At 42.8% G+C, this 21,122-nt stretch overlaps 2 protein-coding genes across 2 annotated transcripts; both read right to left on the bottom strand.

Annotated features, from left to right (window-relative positions):
- Nucleotides 1–473: 473 nt before the first annotated feature.
- On the bottom strand, nt 474–1,424 carry LOC115091458 (olfactory receptor 51G2-like). The gene has a single exon (XM_029601679.1). It carries the CDS (start codon nt 1,422–1,424, stop codon nt 474–476), a length of 951 nt encoding a protein of 316 aa, XP_029457539.1.
- An 18,167-nt stretch (nt 1,425–19,591) lies between these two features.
- On the bottom strand, nt 19,592–20,545 carry LOC115091598 (olfactory receptor 51G2-like). The gene has a single exon (XM_029601768.1). The coding sequence runs from the start codon at nt 20,543–20,545 to the stop codon at nt 19,592–19,594; it is 954 nt and encodes a 317-aa protein (XP_029457628.1).
- Nucleotides 20,546–21,122: the final 577 nt, after the last annotated feature.

Here is a 21,122-nt window from a genome sequence, read left to right on the forward strand (position 1 = left end):
GTAGGGAAAGCATGGGATAAGCTCAGGGGGTGAGGGAGAGGTAGGGAATGTAAAGCTTTAAGTTGGCGTGGTTGGACAGACTAGAAAGACTCTTTGGTCTTTTCCTGCCTTCACGTTTTGGAGGGTGGAGCAGGATTTGAACCCTAAGCTTCCCTGGCTCTCCTCCCACCACTGTAACCTCCAGGCTAATTTTCCTCTCCTATCACATCTTACATCTCCATATTTGCAATTAGGTCCCTACTCTTAAGTTTTGTTGTTGCTGGTCATACACAGTCCAAGTCCAGTTCTATGCAATCTGCCAGACGGACCTAACTGAACCTCCCTAATTTGTAACATTAGCTTAGATGTTTCCTCTTCCATGCATCCCTTCTCGAATGTGGAGTGAACCATAAGCATTCTTATTGCCATTTTGGGTGTGAGGAAAACTTTCCTACAGCTTTGACTTGTAGAAGGCGCCAGGCACCGTTCTGCAGCTAAATATTATCCTGCTTTGCACTGAACATTTTGAGTATTGCCTTCTGGATCTGCTTTGTTTTTATGCTGTAGATGATTGGGTTCAGCACAGATGGAAACAGAAGGTAGACGTTGCCCATTAGAAAGAAGATGACCAGAGGAACACCATTCCCAAACCTGTGCAGTACAGCCAGTCCAATCATGGGGATGTAGAAGATTAACACAACACAGATATGGGACACGCAGGTGTTCAATGCCTTGAGACGTCCCTCCCGCGATGCCATACCTAGGACTGTTTTCATAATCATCAGGTAAGAAAAGATTATGCACACAGAGTCAATTCCTGCGGTGGACAGAATTGTAAATAAACCATAGACACTATTGAGTCTGGTATCTGCGCACGCAAACTTCATCACATCAGGATAGAAGCAGAACGAATGAGAAAGCAGATTGGTTTTACAAAATGGCAGCCTTTTCAGTAGACTTACTAAAGGGATTTCTAATGCTGTTACCCTCACGACAATGACCACCCCAATCTTGGCTATAACGGGATTGGTTAAGATGGAGGCATATCTCAGGGGGTTACAGATTGCGATAAATCTATCGAAGGCCATGGCCAAAAGCACTGAGGACTCCATCAGTGAAAAGGTGTGAAGGAAGAACATCTGGGTCAGGCAGGTATCAAAATAAATTTCACTGGCGTTATATAAAAAGACGCTTAGCATTGTGGGTAAAGTTGTCAGTGATAAGTTTATGTCGTTTATTGCCAACATGGAGAGGAAGTAGTACATGGGTGCGTGGAGACTCGGTTCTGTTTTTATAATAAATAGAATAGCGCAGTTTCCCAGAAGTGCAGTAGCATACACAGCACAGAAAGGGATGGAGATCCAGATGTGCTGAGCTTCCAGCCCATGGATGCCAGTCAGGATGAAGGTCACAGGGCTGTGGTTGGTATTATTGAAAGAATCCATACTTGAAACTGAAACGTTCTGTGTTGATTTTGAATAATCTCCTGCAATTGGAAAGAACATATTGAATGAACTGAGAATTCATGTGATTGAGCATGTAGATATCATGTAACCCAACTTCAGCGTGAGCAGCAACAGCTGTTAACCATAGTGGTCATGAGCGCCCCTGGAAAGAGAGACATTGCATGGGTTATAAGATGGCTTTAGTTAATCACCACTAGGCTTTGGGTTCTAATCCCAGCTGGGGCATATTTCCTCACAGCCCTTGTGTCCATTTGCAGAAAGTGCTGACTCTCTTAAATCAAGATACTGTTTTCCCAGAAAGTGGCACTAAGCGGCACTGAGGTCAGAGGCATCTGCGTGGCCGCTCTCTCTGCTTGTTCAAAGGACACAATCCCCATGCATCAGGTCGCGGCCTTGGCTACCCTCTTTAGGATAAGTCAGACCCGGCTGGTATTGCACAATTGCAGAAGCAAAAACAGACCATAATGGAGCCAATTCACTGAGCAGCCCGCTAAAATCATTTCTAGCATCCCCTTAACTGAGCTAATACTAGTTTATTTATTTATATAATTTATATGCAAAGTATTATATCACCAAAAAAATGTTCAACTGAATTGTAGCGTTCACGCCAATGTGAAAGCAGCTGAGCATTGGCGGTGCCTTCACACTGAGTCTGCTGGTGCCTGCGCCTTCTCTCCTGCAAGCTCAGTGCCCCTCTTCTCTTTCTTCGGGCTCCTCCATGGAGAAATACATGAAGGGGAGTTTAGTGCATGTCTGCCTTTCAGTGCTGCTGGACCCCAGTATGGAGGATTCAATGTAAGTCAGTGAGAAGCATGTGACTGCGTGGAAAATAATGCTGGAGAGGGCGGAGGGGATCCCAGTAATAAGGGCTCCGAGGCAATGCGGGAAATTCCGGTGTAAAGCCACAGGAGGCAGGCTGAGAGGGAATTTGAAAAGGACATAAGAACATAAGAAATTGCCATGCTGGGTCAGACCAAGGGTCCATCAAGCCCAGCATCCTGTTTCCAACAGTGGCCAATCCAGGCCACAAGAACCTGGCAATTACCCAAACACTAAGAAGATCCCATGCTACTGATGCAATTAATAGCAGTGGCTATTCCCTAAGTAAACTTGATTAATAGCCGTTAATGGACTTCTCCTCCAAGAACTTATCCAAACCTTTTTTGAACCCAGCTACACTAACTGCACTAACCACATCCTCTGGCAACAAATTCCAGAGCTTTATTGTGCGTTGAGTGAGAGAGAATTTTCTCCGATTAGTCTTAAATGTGCCCCATGCTAACTTCATGGAGTGCCCCCTAGTCTTTCTATTATTCGAAAGTGTAAATAACCGAGTCACATGTACTCGTTCTAGACCTCTCATGATCTTAAACAACTCTATCATATCCCCCCTCAGTCGTCTCTTCTCCAAGCTGAAAAGTCCTAACCTCTTTAGTCTTTCCTCATAGGAGAGCTGTTCCATCCCCTTTATAATATTGGTTGCCCTTCTCTGTACCTTCTCCATCGCAACTATATCTTGTTTGAGATGCGGTGACCAGAATTGTACACAGTATTCAAGGTGCGGTCTCACCATGGAGCGATACAGAGGCATTATGACATTTTCCGTTTTATTCATCATTCCCTTCCTAATAATTCCTAACATTCTGTTTGCTTTTTTGACTGCCGCAGCACACTGAGCCGATGATTTTAAAGTATTATCCACTACGATGCCTAGATCTTTTTCCTGGGTGGTAGCTCCTAATATGGAACCTAACATCGTGTAATTACAGCAAGGGTTATTTTTCCCTATATGCAACACCTTGCACTTGTCCATCTTGCCAGGGAGATAAAAAAGCAAGAAATAAAACCTTTTTTCAAGTACATTCAAAGCAAAAAGCCTGTGAGGGAGTCTGCTGAGCCGCTGGGTAAGCGAGGGATAGGAAGGACAAGGAACCAGCAGAAAAACTAAGGGGCAGATTTTAAAACATAGGCGCGGGCATACATTTGTGTGCACAACCTGGCACGCACGAATGTATGCCCGATTTTATAACATGCGCGCGGCTGTGCACGCGTGTTATAAAATCAGGGTCGGCGCGCGCAAAGGGGGTGCATAATTCTGCAGCTTGCGCACGCCGAACCACGCTGCGTTCCTCCGTTCCCTACCCCCCACCCCACCTTCCCTTCCCTTCCCCTAACTCTCCCGCCCCCAGCCCCCCAGCCCTAAGCTAAACCCCCTAAAAAATTTATCTTACCGAGTTACGCCTGCCTTGGGCAAGTGCAAGTTGCGCGCGCCGGCCGATGGCCGTCCCGCGATCCCGGGCACAGCAGCAAATGGCCGCTGTGCATGGAGGCTCCGGTCCCGCCCTCTCCCCAGACCACCCCGCCCCGCCCACGCCCCGCCCACGCCCCGCCCACTCCTCCACCCACGCCCCGCCCACGCCCCGCCCACGCCTCCGCCCACGCCCCGCCCATGCCTCCGCCCCTTTATTCAAGCCCCGGGACTCACACGCGTCCCTGGGCTTTACGAGCACCGCCGGCCCTTTTGAAAATAGGCCCGGCGCGTGTAACCGCTCGAAAATCTGCCCCTAAATGCATCCCTTGCCTCTGTCTTTACCGAGAGGGATGTCGGGGTCATGCCCTCACCAGAAGCATTTTTTGTTGGTGATGACTCTGATCAGGGTGAAAGTGGAGGGAGCAGTAAATCAGCCTGACAGATCCCCGGGAACAGGTGACATGCGCCCCCCCCCCCCCCCCGGCAGGTCTGAGGGAAGTCAAACATGAGCCACAGCATCTGAAGACTGGAGGGTGTCCAGTGTCACCCCCCACCCTGGGACGATCTGAGAAACTAAAGACCGGTGAGCCTGATGTGGGTGCCACACAAAATGGCAGAAGCTAGGCTTAAAAACAAAATGACCGATTGCATAAATACACCCGGCCTAACAGGGTCAACCTGGGTTATGGACAGGGAAGTCCTGGCTTGCCCATTTGCTAGATTTTTTTAAGGTGTAAATGAACCGATTAATACAGTGCATTGGGATTATCAGAAGGCATTGGACAAAGTCCCTCATGAGAGAGGCCTCAGGAAATTAGAAGGTCATGGGATCAGATTGCTGACTGGATAAAAGAGAGGACCTTAGTAACAGAGTAAATGACAGCAGAAAAAGACCCAATGGTCCATCCACTCTGCCCAGAAAGCTTTTTTATTTTCTTAGAGTGGTAGCTGCCGCTCCGTGCAGGTTACCCCCATGTTTCTGTTGAGGGTAATAACTGCCGCTCCCTGCAGATTTCTCGCTGTATTTATAAAAATAAAATGGCATGTGCATGAGTACATGCTACTTACATGCATAGATGGTATTTTTAGACATGGAACCTCTTTGAAAATTAACTCCAGAGAGTAGTGGCTGTGCCACTTTTGAATATGTGTGCCTCAGCCTTTCAGCCTTTAGTGAATCCACACCACTGCATGACCTGGTTTTGCAAGACAGGATTTTGAATACAATTTTTGCTGTGATTGTGATCAGAATCCCTATCATTAATTCAGTTAGTGGTAAATCGCAATTTTAGGATCAGATGTTGCCAAACTGCAATTAGTCCAATTCAACCAGAACATTTTGGAAAACCAAGCTTTTCACAAATGGATATTTTTTAAACAGCTGGCAGAGTAGACCACTAAGAGGAAGAATGGGAGCTATTTTCTTCTACTTCTAGCAGCTCTCTCTTTTTTTTTTTAATTCCCTGATGCAGCTTTTCTACCAAAACACAGAGCACCCTGGATTTTCAATTTCTTGGTGAGTTGGCTTGACCATCCAAATAAAGGGATGCTGCCCTTTTATTCTCTATACATAATGAGATGCTGAATATTCAACTTTAAGACTGAATTTTGCTTTGAGCCTAATTTTCAAACCTGTCCAAGGTACAACATTTGCATGCATAAGTGGACACACAGAGGTTAATGCTAGTACTTTATAAACTGTGCAGCAGGAGCTCCAAAGGTTTATGCTTATGTTTCAGTACATGCGTAGTTTTTCAATGCAAGAAAACGCACACTTTTTCTAACCATGTTATAAACATATGCACATATATTTTTACATGTGAAATAATTGCGATACTGAAATAAACATCCAGAATTAAATGTGCAGACAGATAGTTTATAAAGTATGTGTGAACATCATTTTGAAATTATTTGCACACATGCTTGGAATCACCAGTTCAATCGTGCCTCTGCCAGTTCTCCCAGTCCGTCTCCAGTTCAGCTATATCCTACAGCTCTTTAACCTGAGCACCTACCAATTCACCCAGACTTCTCACCCAAACATTGCAAACAACAGACAAGTGCAGTTTCACTCGCCCAAGTCAGATGTAAAAGTGCACCAGCAAATCTGGTAATGTATACAAGTATATATTATCTCCTACAGAAAGCAGCTACCATGTGCAGGTCTGAATCTGCCCCGGAACCCTCTTTAACTGTTCTTTTTCCCCAACATTTAACTTTTTGTTCTCTGGACCCTGGTGATAAGGTAAGGGGTTTGATGTTCTATTTAAAGTATCCTTGAAAACGTATAATTCATTATCAAGGTGCTAGGGATTTATTTTATAAACCCTCTCAGCTTTCTCTTTCTATCTGTTGTTCTGTGCTTCATTAATTAACCCGCTCGGTCCCTGTTGTGTGCTGCTCACCCAAAGTTTTCTGGTCCCCCTTCTCCTGCAGACTGTGATGGACTGGATCTCTCTCAATTTCGTGAGCTAAATGCAGCAATTTTTCTCTTTTTCCCCCCTTAATGTTTCCTCTGTTTGATCAATGATATTTTACTGATTGTGTTTCAAGAGATAATTGCTGGGTTTTGTTCTAAAATGTAAAAAATATTAAAATTAAAAAAAAAATTGTTTCAGTTAAGTCCAATAAAAACCCATTACCTCATAATTGCTTTAATTTTCCAACCTGTGCATTCAGCCAGACTGCACGCTGTGAAAGAGAAAGGTTGACCTGTACAGCAGCTGAGGCTCCTGCCAGAAGCCACGTTATCTCTTGAGCTGATTCTTCTTATCCGAATGGATCTTCAGTTCTGAACACTTCACACTTTTTCAGACCCATCGAAGTTGGGAAGGCGGACGTAGGCAAACAAGTTGATGGGCAGGGGAGGGAAATATTTTATATTAATAATTAAAATTTGTTTGTGTTTTTATGTTTGACGATACTGTCGTACACCACACTGGGCACCTCTTGTATCTGTGATTGCGGTCTATAAGCAACACACGAAACGAAATGAATTATCACTAAAATGTTTTTAGTAAATAAAGAAGGCTTTTTTAGCCCATGATTATTGTTCATCTGATTTAAATGTAGTTCGTTGTTGTAAATGTAAACCGGAGTGAAGGCCAACACCAATACTTCGGTTTATAAAAAACTTACAAATAAATAAAAACAAATAAAATGATACAAATCTCCAGGCATAAGTTTTCACAAATGTCTGTCTGATCTCTGAAGGTTTTCCCCTTCTTTGTTTAAAAGATGTACATGTAAGAGGAACTCATGGATACCTGACCATGAATTTCCTTCTAAATTTCTGATTGCATTTCATGGAAGATTTGTTTCTTTTTCCAGCTAAACCAGTATGCAGTAACCTCCTACCCCAGCCCTGCTTCATGCCCAGCTGTGTAAACCTCCAGTGCCCGGGTTCTAATACTAAACACTTGAGTATATCCCAATTAATAAAACTGAAATCGGAAGCAGAACAGCACCTCATGCATTGCACAGTGTAAGGCAATGCAAACTGAAATAGTGCAAATTATAATGTTTCCCATTTTTGAAGATTTGATGCAAACCTTTAATATAATCCAGTGTGGATAGAAATAACAATTTTATATAAAAGTGAAGGCATACGCTATGGCTCACTTCAGGATCTTTCTTATCATGTAAATACCACAAGTCAGTGACAAGGTGAGCAACTAGGATAGCCTGATATTTGAAAATGACATGAGAACATCAGCAATATTAGTTTTATCCTTTTGTGTCATTTCCCATCCAATACAACATGAAAAAAGTATTATTTATGATGTTCTTGTTGTTTTAGTGTGGGTTAAAAATCTTCAGCGTGCACTATATGTGAAAGTGCATGCATTGTAAAAATAAATAGCATGGTTTGTAAAATATAGCACATGCAAACAACAAAATGAATGAAATGAAACAATATGCTGTGGAAAATGAAACAAAAAACAAAATGAAACAGGTGTTTGTTTATTCATTCACTTCCTTAGTGTGTAGCAGAATTCTCAGAGTCAAATGAATCTGACAGGAGCTCCACTGTGGAACTAAACTCTGAGACCATCATCTTATTTCACAAAAGCTACCCAAGCTAGGATTTGAACTAGCAGCTGAGAGGTGATAATGAATACAAATGACCTCAATGATGAGAAAATGAATAGAAATATTGCTGAAGGAAAGGATACTGAACTATCTACAATCCAAAAGGTTACAAAATCCAAAGCAAAATGGTTTTATCAGAGGAAGGTTGTATCAAATGAATCTGAGGGATATTTCGATTGAATGACTAAGAAATTCAATCACAAATCACCAGGACCAGATGGAATTCAACCTTGAGTTCAAAAAGAACTAAAACATGAAATTGCAAACCTGTTACTAGTAATCTATAAAACATTTAAAACAGTCATGATATCTGAAGGCTGGAAGGTGACCAATGTGACACCAATTTTTAAATAGGGATCCAGGGGTGATCTGGGAAACTACAAACCAATGAGCTGATGTCAATGCTGAGCAAAATGATAGAAGCCATTCTTAAAAACAAACTCACCGGTGGCCACAAAGATACTAACATGGCTTAATGGGGAAGAGTCAGCACGGTTTTAAGAAAGGGAAGTCTTGCCTTACCAATCTGTTTGGTTTTTTGAGGGTATAAAATATGATGATAAATGTAATCTGGTTGTTGTGATGTATTTCAATTTTCAGAAGGTATTTGATAAAATCCCCCATGAGAGACTCCTCAGGAAATCACATGGTCATGGGATTGGAAGCAGTGTCCTATCGTGGACTGGAAACAGATTGAATGCCAAAAATAGAGGGTAGGACTAAATGGTCATTTTTCCAAATAGAGAAAGGTCATTAATAGAGTACGACAGGGATTGGTACTGGGACCAGTGCTATTTAACATATTGATAAATGATCTGGAAAAGGGAGCAACAAGTGAAATGATCACATTTGCAGATGACACAAAATTATTCAAAGTTGTTAAAACAGCAAAATATTGTGAGGAACTGCAAAAGGACCTTGTGAGACTAGAAGTCTGGGCATCTGAATGGCCGATGAAATTAAATGTGGAAAAGTACAAAGTGATGCACATAGGGAAAAATAATTCAGGAAAAGGACCTTGAAGGCCATGTGGACAATACATTGAAATGCTCAGTTCAGTGCCCGACAGCAGTCAAAAAAGCAAACAGAATGTTAGGAACGATGCAAGAAGGAATGGAGAATAAAGCGGAAAATGTTATATTGCCTCTGTATCGAGCCATGGCGAGATTGCACCTTGAGGATTGTGTGCAGTTCTGGTCGTCCCATCTCACAAAAGATAGAGCAGTCATAGAAAAGATGCATTGGGGGGACAAGAAAAGCGAGAAACGGAATGGAACGGTTTCTCTATAATGAGATTCTGCACAGCACCTGAACCCAGCGTTCACAGCAAACCATAGTGCACACAAGAAATCATATTAATATTTGCATTATACTGGCTCATAGTGCACAGAATTGAACTCAGCTTTTCAAAATAATAGCACAAAAGAACATTTTTGCACATGTAACGTTTCAAAAATCAGAAGTAGTACCAGTCATGATAAAATCACGAGTGGGGTGGAACGGGTAAATGAAGGATGGTTATTTACCCTTTCAAATAATACTAAGGCAAGGGGGACAGGCCATGAAAGTAACAAGCAAACTTAAAACAAATTGTAGAAAGTAACTTTTTACTCAGCCTACAGGGACGGTAAATTTCAAACCGGCGCATGTGTGCACACATTTGTCCAGCCGCGCCCAGGGACGTGGCTATTTTATAACTTGCGTGCGTAGATACGCGTACACTACAAAATAGCCTTGTCGCATGCATGTGTGCATCAAATTTTAAGTGGGCACACGTAAGGGCGCACAAATGCCACTTCTACCGCTTAAGTCAGGGGATTTTAAAAGGGGCGCGCGCCAACGCCATTTCCAGTTTTACAGGTTCGTCGACAGTTCACCCCATTCTTCCACCCCCCGTGATTTAACAGCCTTCACTCCGCCCATTTATCCCAACCCTTAAAACCCACAGATCTGCCTAATTACCTTTATTTTATAACTTCATGTCACCCCTAGCAGAGGTAAAGTTATGTGGCGGAGGCACTGGTGCACGCCAGAGCACGTAAGTACTTCTGCGGACATCTCAGCTTCGTGCCCTGAAACGTCCATGTGTGTGCTGAAGCATTTACGCGTGTATCTGGCTGGCTTTTAAAATCCGCTTACCATGTGCAAGCCCAACGTTTTCGTGCATCCCCTAATGAATGCGCACGTCAGGCTTTTAAAATTCACCTCACAGTGTCCAATCTGTTGCCAGAGGATGTGGTCAAGGTGAATAGCCCAGCAGAGCTTCAAAGAGGAGGAAAAGTCCATAACACATTATTTAGCTAGGTAGGCTAAAGAAAATTATTTTTATCTCAGAGAGCAAGTAATAGGAAATAGGTCTATTGCACAGGATATGCCAGATATTTGTGACCCAGACTGGCCACTGTCTAAGTCAAGATGCTGGGCTTGATGGTCCTTGGTTCGACCCAACAGGGCATTCGTATGCTCACAAATCAAGGGCAGGCATTCGATGTGGTTTATTTGGATTTCAGTACAGTTTTTGTTATGGTCCCACTTAGGATGCTCATGAATAAAATAAGTGCATCCCAAGCTAGTGCAATGGATTGAAAATTGGTTGACTGAGGGAAGATAAGGGGTACTGACAGTAATAAATGGGAATCACTCTGGGGAGATTAGTGGCGTGCTCCGGGATTGCTTCTGGGACTGGGTCTTTTCAGTATCTTTGTAAAGAATATTGCGGAAGGGTTAGAATGAAAGGTTTGTCTATTTGCAGATGATACTAAGATCTTCAGCAGACTGGACACGCCAGAAGGAGAAGAGATTATTTATTTATTTATTTATTTATTTGTTTGTTTGTTTATGTGAGCATTTTTATATACCGAGATACGTTGGGAACATCATCTCGGTTTACAGTTAAATTAATACAGCAAGAAGCTTTACAAAGATAATGAAAAGTGATCTAAGAAAGCTCAAGGAGTGGTCAAAGGTTTGGCAACTAAAATTCAGTGACAAGAAGTGCAAAGTCATGCATTTGAGGTGCAGAAATCCAAATGAGCTGTACATGAAGGGCGACAAGAGACTGCTGTGCACAGATGAAGAAAGAGACCCTGGGGTGATAGTGTCTGATGATCTGAAGGGAGGGCCAGAAGAATGCTGGGCCACAGTGCATGGACAGATGCATAACCAGCAGGATATAACGGAGGTGATAATATCCTTGTACAGGTTATTGGCAAGGTCTTATCTGGAGTACTGTGCTCAGTTCTGAAGGCTGTACCTAAAAAAGGACAAAGAGATGATAGAAACAGTCCAGAGAGAGGCACTGAAAGACTTCTGAGATGAGCCTTGAGCACCTGACTATGGAAACCCTGAAGAAGAGGACAGAGATATGATACAGACTTTTAAATACCTGAAAGATATTAAAAAGGCAGAAGAAACAAATATTTTCCAGTGGAAAGAAAGTTGTAGAACTAAAGTTCATGAGATGAAATTCCAATGGGTAGACACAGGAACAAAGTCAGGAAATATTTTCCTATGGAAAGGGAGATGGAAGTCAGACTCCAGAATGCCCTCCCAGAAGAGAAGTTGAATTCAAAAGGGCATGAGATAAACACAGAGGATCCCTAAAGACTGGTAGATGGAAATGAAGACCCAAGAAAACCTGTGGTAACGTTTGGTGGAACATTTCTGTGGAAGGATAACCTGCACGGAGTGGCACTTACAACCCTGAACACCTTGCTGGGCAGACTGGGTGGACCACTGTGGTCTTCATCTGCCATCAGTTGGTATATTAAATGGGGAGTGACAAATCGGATGCAATATGACCCAAAACACCATGGGATCTTTCCATTTTCATCAGCAAAATGGCAGTCCAAGCTGGTCACTATGTTATAAGAATAGGTGGTAACCTGTTCTGTTCAATTTCATTTAGGTGCCCTGATCCTGCCATTGTGTTTGTCTCAACCTTTAAGTCATTCGTAGATGAATGTGAAAACCGTTCACACATATACATTGATGGTAGACTTGTAATCACATCTTGTAGCTTTTTACCTCTGTGTGAACTGGTTGAAGGAAGCAACACAACCAAGAAGGAACATTGAGACTGCCTAGTACAGAGCGCTAGAAGCCTTGTGATAGGTCGGAAGAAAGGGAACGAGGTGGTGTGCACATATCAGTCATACAAGAGGTTTAAGGCACTAACCAAGTAACTGTGCAATCAAATTATATCTTACAAGAACCTGTTACAAGATGGGGAGAGAGAGACGGGTCATGGTCAACTTACCCATATCACGAAAAACGTAACGAAAGGATTCACTCCATATCCTTCCCTCCTATCCCCATCACACAGGCTCTGATACTCAGGATAATATTGTTCCCCTGTCCAGGAAAGCAGGATGCGAGTGCACTGAGCAGGGATACCCGGGGTCTCTGCCAGGCTCACAGTGTAGGAGAATTTATAATGAATCTTCAGTAAATCCCTCAGGGCTCTCACAGCCTGGGGCTTCTCTGCTGGGCATTTTACAACAAGTGTAAGCAAATTAAAGTCCAGATAAACAATGATGAATATTATTAAAAATCTTACATAAAGGTCTCCTGAGATTCGCTCTCTCTGTGGGCCTCATTTACTAAGATTTATTCCCATAAAAGGTGAATGTGAGAAAAGCCTTAATAAATCAGACCCTGTAACTTTGAAATGAAATTTTGTGTTGGAGCGATCTGGGCAAGGACTGGAGGGAGGCAATTTGTGGTCAGAGACATCAGTGATGTAAGATTAGTTACCTGGGCACAGAACTTAAGCAGGCGGCAGCCAGGAATGTGCAGCCCTGCGTCTGCTCTCTCGTGTTCCCTTGCACCATTTCTTGCCTTCCTGTGCTGGGCTCCTTCTCACCACACTGTGCTGTATTGCGCTTTGTTGGGTTCCTTTGCTATGGGATGGGAGGAGAGACTGAACAGTTTGGGAAATGTATTGGAACAAAGAGCATTCAGGATCCTGATACTGAAATCAGGGGCCATTTTCTCTATGTCATTTATAACCCCTGTCCTAACTTCTCTTCAGAGACAACAGCACCCTTGTTCCCATACAGGGGGAAAAGGATAAGTCTTTTCAAGGCTCTTAGGGCTTTTCTGGAGGTCCATTAGGAAAAGCACACACCACCACCATAAGTGCTGTTCACAATGAAATCCTTCACTGGTAACACTTGCTAGCAGGTAAAAATCACAGGAGGAACACTGATGGTTAATACACAGTCAGTACAGAAAATATCACAGCCTCAGGCCTAGCAATTCTCACATCCCTGGCAGGGGGTACTCTCGCTCATGAAAATCCTCCCTGGGCGATTCCCCTGGTAGTTCCTGCAGTTCAGGACGCATCTCCTACAATCTCAGACAGGGCCTCCTGCAAAGTCAGTCAGACTTCCCTCTGATTCCCCACATACATGGACCCTCTCTCTCCAACACTCTGAAGAGTTCTCTTTCAGACACAACAAGAGTAGGGGTTTCATCCTCGTCTTCCTACAGACCTCTTTCTTGTAACTTCAGGAAATCTTAGGAATCCAGTCCACCCTTCCTTCCAAGACAAGTGTCTCCCAAAACCTTGATACATCAGCTTGCTCATCTGATTGTCTCGTCAGCTATGTTCTAAGCCAAAGCCAACACAAATGACCTTGCTTCAATTACCATCACCGGGCACCTGCAAATCGGAGAAGACACAACGCAGGCTTTTTCATTTGTTGGGCTCAGACTTTGGAAATATTGAAAATGATTTGCTTTTTCTCAAATCTATTAAATCTGGACTTTTTCCACACTCTTTTCGTGTGATAGTTTTCTTATTGATCCCTTTTTTGGTGATTTAGGGAAGTATGTGAGAGGGATAAGCCATGTGCTTTAGTAATATGGGTAATAAAATTAGAGACCTTGAGTAATCAGATTCTTATTGATGCAGGAATATATCGGTCCCCTTGTTAAGGTCCTTAGATATGCAGCACGGGATGGTTAATGCTGTTTAGGTTGGGGAAAAACTTACACTTCTACTGTCAATTTTATTTTTTATTGGAGATTTGATTTTTAGGATAAGTAGTCTTGATATATTTGTCTGTGACGAATTCTAATTGTTGCATAATGTGACTATTCTCTCAATAGTTTCTTCAATCTCAACCCTTCCCGTCACCCTTGCTGTTAACTGGTCATCAGGACAAAAAGATCACTGACCCAGTCCTTCTGGATGCTGGGGGTGGAGACACCCTTCCTTCCAGACTGGTCAGTCTTCTCAAAAATATCTTCAATCAACCAAATCTCACTTGGTCCTCCTTTAGATCAAACCCCCCCAGGGATGAGGTAATGACTATCAGAAGCTCCTTCTCCTCCTCTCCTCTTCTCTCACCAATCCACCAACCCATTCTAAAACTGAGCATATTCCAGAGGGTTTCATACCCCACTGAAGACTCCTACAAAAAGGTGGGGCTATAGCTAGTGGAGGTCTCCCAAAAACCACAATCCCCTCCTACTGCCCAGTGCCCACTGTTGGGCATATTTTGTCTGAGCACAAGCACAATGTCTAATCAGTCTTGCCCTTTAATTTTTCTCTAAACCCCACCTCTCCCCACCCCCAGACCATCCCTTTTTCCTGGCCAGACACTTTAGCACTTAACGGGTTATGCGAGTGGCCGGGCCCCTTTGAAAATGCACATAGCGCATGCAAGGCCCAGCCACATGCATAACCCCTGGGATTTATACGCACCGGGCATTTAAAATCTACCCAAATATGTCTACAATATCTCCAGGCAACTTGAGCTCCGCAATTACTGAGCACCAAGCTGATAAGTTGAGGAATGAGAGGATGGAATGATAACGCATCCCTTCATCTTGAGTTAATAATGCAGGTTCTGGTTCCAGTAATATGGGAGTAATATGGAAGGACTGCAGGAAAGTTGTATGAGATATACAAACCATATCTGTCTGAGCCATATTGGAGCTATGAGGATCAGACAAGTGCAATCTTGGTGAAGTTTCTGCACTGTTCTGTAGATGAGTGGTATCAGCAGAAAAGCGTACATGATGCTTTTCGGCCATAGAGCTGTCACAATCGGGCACGACACTCATTGCAGATTCCAGGCAAGAGGTCAGCCAGAGTTTGAAACCACCTTGAGTCCCAATGATCATCTACCACCTCCTTTTTTGTCAACAATGAGGAGCAGTGTTGGTTCCATATCTGATGTGGAGGTCTGTTCTCAGTCCCCAATGCCTTTTCAACAGCATCCCAAGGGTTCTTGGTCATGTTTGATAAAATCTGCCACTATTGCTCTTAAGAATATGTGGAAAGTGATTACATTTTTAGGGAAAACTGTAAGTTGAAGACTGGATGATGTTAACACTTCCATTGATCTGCTTAAAGGCCAACTAGCCATTGTTCAATCTAATACTACTGAACATGGTTTTAACATGCAGGCCTTGGAAATTCAGAATTCATCCTTTCAGAATTTTAAAATAGCTGCTGTTAAGGATAGTATTCTGATTCATTAGCATTTTGAAATGTTTGAGAATAGATCTCATTTACTTAACGTGTATATTCTTAATTTTCCGAAGACCCCTCATTTCTCCTACAGAGTTTATTAAGAAATAACTGATGAAAGGTCTCGGCCTTCCTCAGGAATCTCCACCCCTTTTGCTTAAGGCTTATTATTTATCCTTTAAGGGTAAGTAAGAGCTTGGGAGGAGAGAATCTTCCTCCCCTATAAATTAATCCCCAAGTTCCATGTAAACCGGCCTGATATGAATCCCATTCATGAAGTCCAGTATAGAAATATTTTAAATAAATAATTTCCTGGAAGAGTCTTCTGAGGAGATTAAGGAAAAAGTCACCTTGTTGGTTTCATGTTCCTCTGAAGTGAAAAAGAACCTTATTATGAGGTTATAGTGCAACAATCTTAATGGATCATAAAGTTTGGATTTTTCCTGATGTATGTAAACAAATTCAGGTTAGGAGAAAAGCTTTCCTCCAACTTAGAGATATTATTTCACCAGTGGGGGTGGGGGGTTCTTTTTCTCTTCGATACCCAGCCAAATGCAAGGTTGTTCTTTCAGGCCAAAATTAAGTCTTCTTTGAACCTGGCCCGTCGAAAGCTTTGCTTTATAGTAGAATTGTGAACCCTCCTACATCTACCACTTCAGTTAAGTGCTTAGAAGATGAATTTAAATTTAAAATAGCTCTCTGAACAGTGTTTTTCTTTTTTTATATTTTCTTGATTGTGTTTCCTCCTTCTTTATTGGCACTGGAACTGGGAATTTCTGTGTATAACTTTGTGATGTCTTCTTTGTCTTTGGTATGTATCTGCCATTAATCCCTATTTCTGCTTGTATTTGATTTGTGGAAAATTATAAATAAAGAGTTAAAAAAAAGACAGAAATATTTTAATTGGAATAGTCTCTTTAATAATGATATTTTAATCAAGACCTAAGAAATAGCGTCCTTCATAAGAAAACTTTTTTTTGTTGATTTTTATGTAATAACTTGTGCTAATTCAACCCCCTTATGTATAAGTATACAGTATTTATATCTATATGACAGTAACATGTCCTGAGTTACCAGTGAAAAGACGAGAGATTAAAACATAACAAATAAATAAATAAATAAATAAATATTTTATTATAGACTTTTGGCCCAAGAGATTCCTTCTGCTCCATTTGAATTCCAGCTTGTTATAATTAGTAAGGTTTGGGTGGACCCTTGGACACTGTGGCAGCTGACCACGCCCACGGGGGGAAGTCCCATGAGGGGCCACAGGTCAGGCTCAGCTCTTGGACACACAAACACAGATTTATCTTTATTTAGACAGTTTGAGTTTGAGAAGCCACCAGATGTGGCAGTAGTGAGTAGAAGATGTAGCCCAGCTGGACTAGTATTCCCCAGGCACTGGAATAGCGGTTCCTCCAGTAGCAGTGCTGTAGTGGAGAAAACTGAGAGAATGAGTACAATAAGACACTCACAGAGTCCCAAATATGGAGAAGCTCCAAGATAGGAAGAGCTGGCCCTCGAGGAGCAAGTACCAGATCCCGGGGAGCAGGGAGACTCGTTAGCAAGTTACTCACACAGCGATTCCACGTAGGAGATGGCACTGGTGCTGGAACGGAGGCAGGCCCTTGAGGAGCGAGTACCTGGTTCCAGGGAGACAGCTCTGAGGAGTAGATGGTAGTAGTACTCACTGATGGTGTCTGTAGCAAATTCTTCCAAGTAGAAGAGGAGATAGATGCAGGCAGCGAGTCAGGGAACATGGGCCCTCGAGGAGCGAGTACCCCGTTAGCAGAAAGAGTCCAATAGAAGTTGGAGAGGCAGAGTAGCTGGGTACGGAGAGCGAATCCCATCCATAAGAATTCCCCTTGCTAACTCAACGGCTAGCAATAAACTGTAGGCTTAAATATCCGGGCAGCATGACGTCATCACAGGGGGGACGCCCCTGAGGAACGCGCCAATGAGGAAATAAGAATGAGGGCCACGTCCTAAGGTACCTGTAGGACATGGCGGGAGGCAGCACCCAAGCCGGTGCGGAGAGGATGGCAGGCAGATGCCATGGAAGCCAGACGTCCGTGAGGAGCAGGGGGAGCCACAGAAAAGGAAAAGTAGGTGGAGTGAAGCCATCGGGAAGTGACAGGCGCAGCACAGCTTAATCAGAAGCAGTATTTTAGGCTGCGATACCATGAGCCTCCACACTGAACGACCTGGGTATAAGAACATAAGAACATGTCATACTGGGTCAGACCAAGGGTCCATCAAGCCCAGCATCCTGTTTCCAACAGTGGCCAATCCAGGCCATAAGAACCTGGCAAGTACCCACAAACTAAGTCTATTCCATGCTACTCATGTCAGTAACAGCAGTGGCTATTTTCTAAGTCAACTTAATTAATGACAGGTAATGGACTTCTCCTCCAAGAACTTATCCAAACTTTTTTAAACACAGCTACACTAACTGCACTAACCACATCCTCTGGCAACAAATTCCAGAGTTTAATTGCGCATTGAGTGAAAAAGAACATTCTACAATTAGTTTTAAATGTGCCACATGCTAACTTCATGGAGTGCCCCCTAGTCTTTCTACTATCCGAAAGAGTAAATAACCATGTCACATCTACCCATTCTAGGCCTCTCATGATTTTAAACACCTCTACCATATCCCCCCTCAGCCGTCTCTTCTCCAAGCTGAAAATTCCTAACCTCTTCAGCCTTTCCTCATAGGGGAGCTGTTCCATCCCCTTTATCATTTTGGTAGCCCTTCTCTGTACCTTCTCCATCGCAATTATATCTTTTTTGAGATGAGGCGACCAGAATTGTACACAGTATTCAAGGTGCGGTCTCACCATGGAGCGATACAGAGGCATTATGACATTTTCCATTTTATTCACCATTCCCTTCCTAATAATTCCTAACATTGTTTGCTTTTTTGACTCTCGCAGCACACTGAGCCGACGATTTTAAAGTATTAACCACTATGATGCTTAGATCTTTTTCCTGGGTGATAGCTCTTAATATGGAACATAACATCGTGTAACTACAGCAAGGGTTATTTTTCCCTATATGCATCACCTTGCACTTGTCCACATTAAATTTCATCTGCCATTTGGATGCCCAATTTTCCAGTCTCACAAGGTTCTCCTGCAATTTATCACAATCCGCTTGTGATTTAATTACTCTGAATAATTTTATATCATCTCGTATTTTCCCTCTACTTCTGCTTTACCACCATTACTGTTCCCTCAGTCAAATCAGCAACCTTGGCCTTAACTCGAAAGCGTGCATTTTCTGTAGCAGGTCCGACCCAGTGGAATGCCTCACCTGATCATATAAGATTGACAGTTAATCACAATGAATTCAAGAAAAAACTGAAAACTTACCAGTTTAATAAAGCGTTTAACAACCAGTAATACAATTGTTTAAATATGTATCAGACCGATGTACCTAAATGTATTTAACTGAATGTGTGTACTAATTTTTAGGAATGTAAAGTTGTAAACCGCCTAGACGGGCAGGTACCTGCCTTAATCGTGCGGTATATAAGAATTTTAAATAAATAAATAAATAGAATACTGATGATCCCTGGCTGGAGGGCTACATGCTACAGTTTCTTCTGGAGTGCATAATCATGGCCCCCTAATCCAATCAATGACTGAGACCTCTCTCCTCCCAGGGACTGGACACTGCTTCTGCAGGATCTATCACCCTCTCTGGCCTGGGAGTAGAGTCTTGGCCCAGCAGTTGATACCAGGCTCTACACTTGAGCCACCAGTCTCCGAAAAGTAGCATTTTGACTCTCTCAAACCCATTCAAAACATTTTCTGGTCTAACAGTAGAAGCTCTCTGGGTCACTCACTTTTTAACCAAAGGTTAATGCTGTCATTTTTAGCAATGGATATTGATGTTATTTTAATAACATTGTACCTTCTCCCCTTTCAAAGCTGTACTGATAATCAATTTGGGAATTTTTGGGCAAAGCGTCCATTCTAGATGTCTAGATATGGAGGCATGTGTATGTGAGTGTCATTCAGCAGTCGGAGTATTAACTGCCAGTTCTGTATGGGATCCGAGTAAGCCAATTTTTGTAGTCCTTTCCTTGGCTTTCTTTGATTTTTAGGACACAGTTTAAAGCCCTATGTCTTGCTTTTACAGCCTTGCAAAGATTAAGCCTTGTATGTATGCAGGAGTGGCTTTCCCCTCTTCTACCTAATCACCCCCTGAGGATAGTATTTGGTAATGACGCGTCCTTTGCTCTAGACGGGGATGGAGCGTTGTAGGGAATTCTGTGGAAGTCCGCTCCTTGACTGATTACACACTGTCCAGCAGTTAGACCTGCTCCTCCTGCTTTCTGCTGAATATTTTCAGCACTGCCTTCCGAATCTGTTTTGCTTTTATGCTGTAGATTATCGGGTTCAGCACAGGTGGAAGCAGGAAGCAGAGCTCGCCCATTATAAAGTAGATGATAAGAGGAACACTTTTACCGAACCTAGGCACCACAGCCATTCCCAGCATCAGGGTGTAGAAGATTAGGACGGCACAGATATGGCTAAAGCAGGTGTTAAACGCCTTGAGACGGCCTTCCTGTGATGTGATACTCAGGAGAGCCTTAATAATCATCACGTAAGTTAAGATAATAAACATGGAGTCTACTCCTGCCGTGGAAAGGACTACAAATAAACCATAGATGCTATTGATTTTTGTATCTGCACATGCAAGCTTCATGAAATCAGCATGGAAACAAAATGAATGAGAAAGCAGATTGCTTTTGCAAAATGGCAGTCTCTTCAACAGAACGATTAAAGGAATTTCTAGTGCAACTATCCTCACTACAATGGCCACCCCAATCTTGGCTATGGTGGAATTGGTTAGAATGGAGACGTATCTCAGAGGGTTACAGATAGCAATAAAGCGATCGAAGGCCATGGCCAAAAGCACGGAGGACTCCATGAGTGAAAAGGTTTGAAGGAGGAACATCTGGACTAAGCAAGCATCAAAATTAATTTCTTGGGAGTTAAACCAAAAGATACTTAGTATTGTGGGTAGTGTTGTCAGTGATAATCCTATATCATAGAGAGCTAGCATGGAGAGGAAGTAGTACATGGGCGCGTGGAGACTCCGTTCCGTTTTTATAAGAAATAGAATAAAGCAGTTTCCCAGAAGTGCAATAGCATACACAGCACAGAAAGGGATGGAGATCCAGATGTGCTGAGCTTCCAGCCCCGGAATGCCGAGCAGGATGAAGGTCAAAGTATGGTGGTTTGTATTATTCAAATAATCCATCCTTGGACTGAGATGCTCCTGTGATGAATTTGAAGCGTCTCCTACAATTGGAAAGAAAGAATTTAATAAACTCTGACTTTATGTGATAGAGCATGTAGATATCATGCAACAAAGCTTCAGCCTGAGCAATAACAACTAACATCTAGAGTGCAACTTGTCATGAGCTCCCTCCAGTAAGAAAAAGATGAGAAGTGGTGTGGGATCATCCCTTTTTAGTTGGTCTGGAGATATTCTGCCCTTAGACCGGTAGGTTCTGAATTCTAATCCCAGCCAAGGCATATTTTCTCACAGCCTCATCACATTTCTTTGTTTCGGGTTTCCAGGAAGAATGGATTCTCTCGAAATATCATTTTCCTGGAATGTGACACATTGAGTCATTCCAACCTGCGCTACAGTTAGGAGCATCTTCATCGCTGTTCTCTCTGAGTCCTAGTTCCCGTGTATCAGGTCACCACCCAGGTCAGGCCTGCCAGACTGATCCAGTCCTGGTGTTATTCTAATTTCCAGAAGCAAAAATATGCCACATTACGTGACCTTTTTTTTTTTTTTATAATCATTGACTTTTGTAAAACACCTT

This window comes from Rhinatrema bivittatum, chromosome 5 (assembly GCF_901001135.1).
Source record: "Rhinatrema bivittatum chromosome 5, aRhiBiv1.1, whole genome shotgun sequence".
In the NCBI taxonomy this organism is placed as follows: Eukaryota; Metazoa; Chordata; class Amphibia; order Gymnophiona; family Rhinatrematidae; genus Rhinatrema; species Rhinatrema bivittatum.

Coding starts and splice junctions, on each gene's coding strand:
- LOC115091458 (XM_029601679.1), bottom strand. CDS start 1,424: ATGGATTCTTTCAATAATACCAACCACAGCCCTGTGACCTTCATCCTG.
- LOC115091598 (XM_029601768.1), bottom strand. CDS start 20,545: ATGGATTATTTGAATAATACAAACCACCATACTTTGACCTTCATCCTG.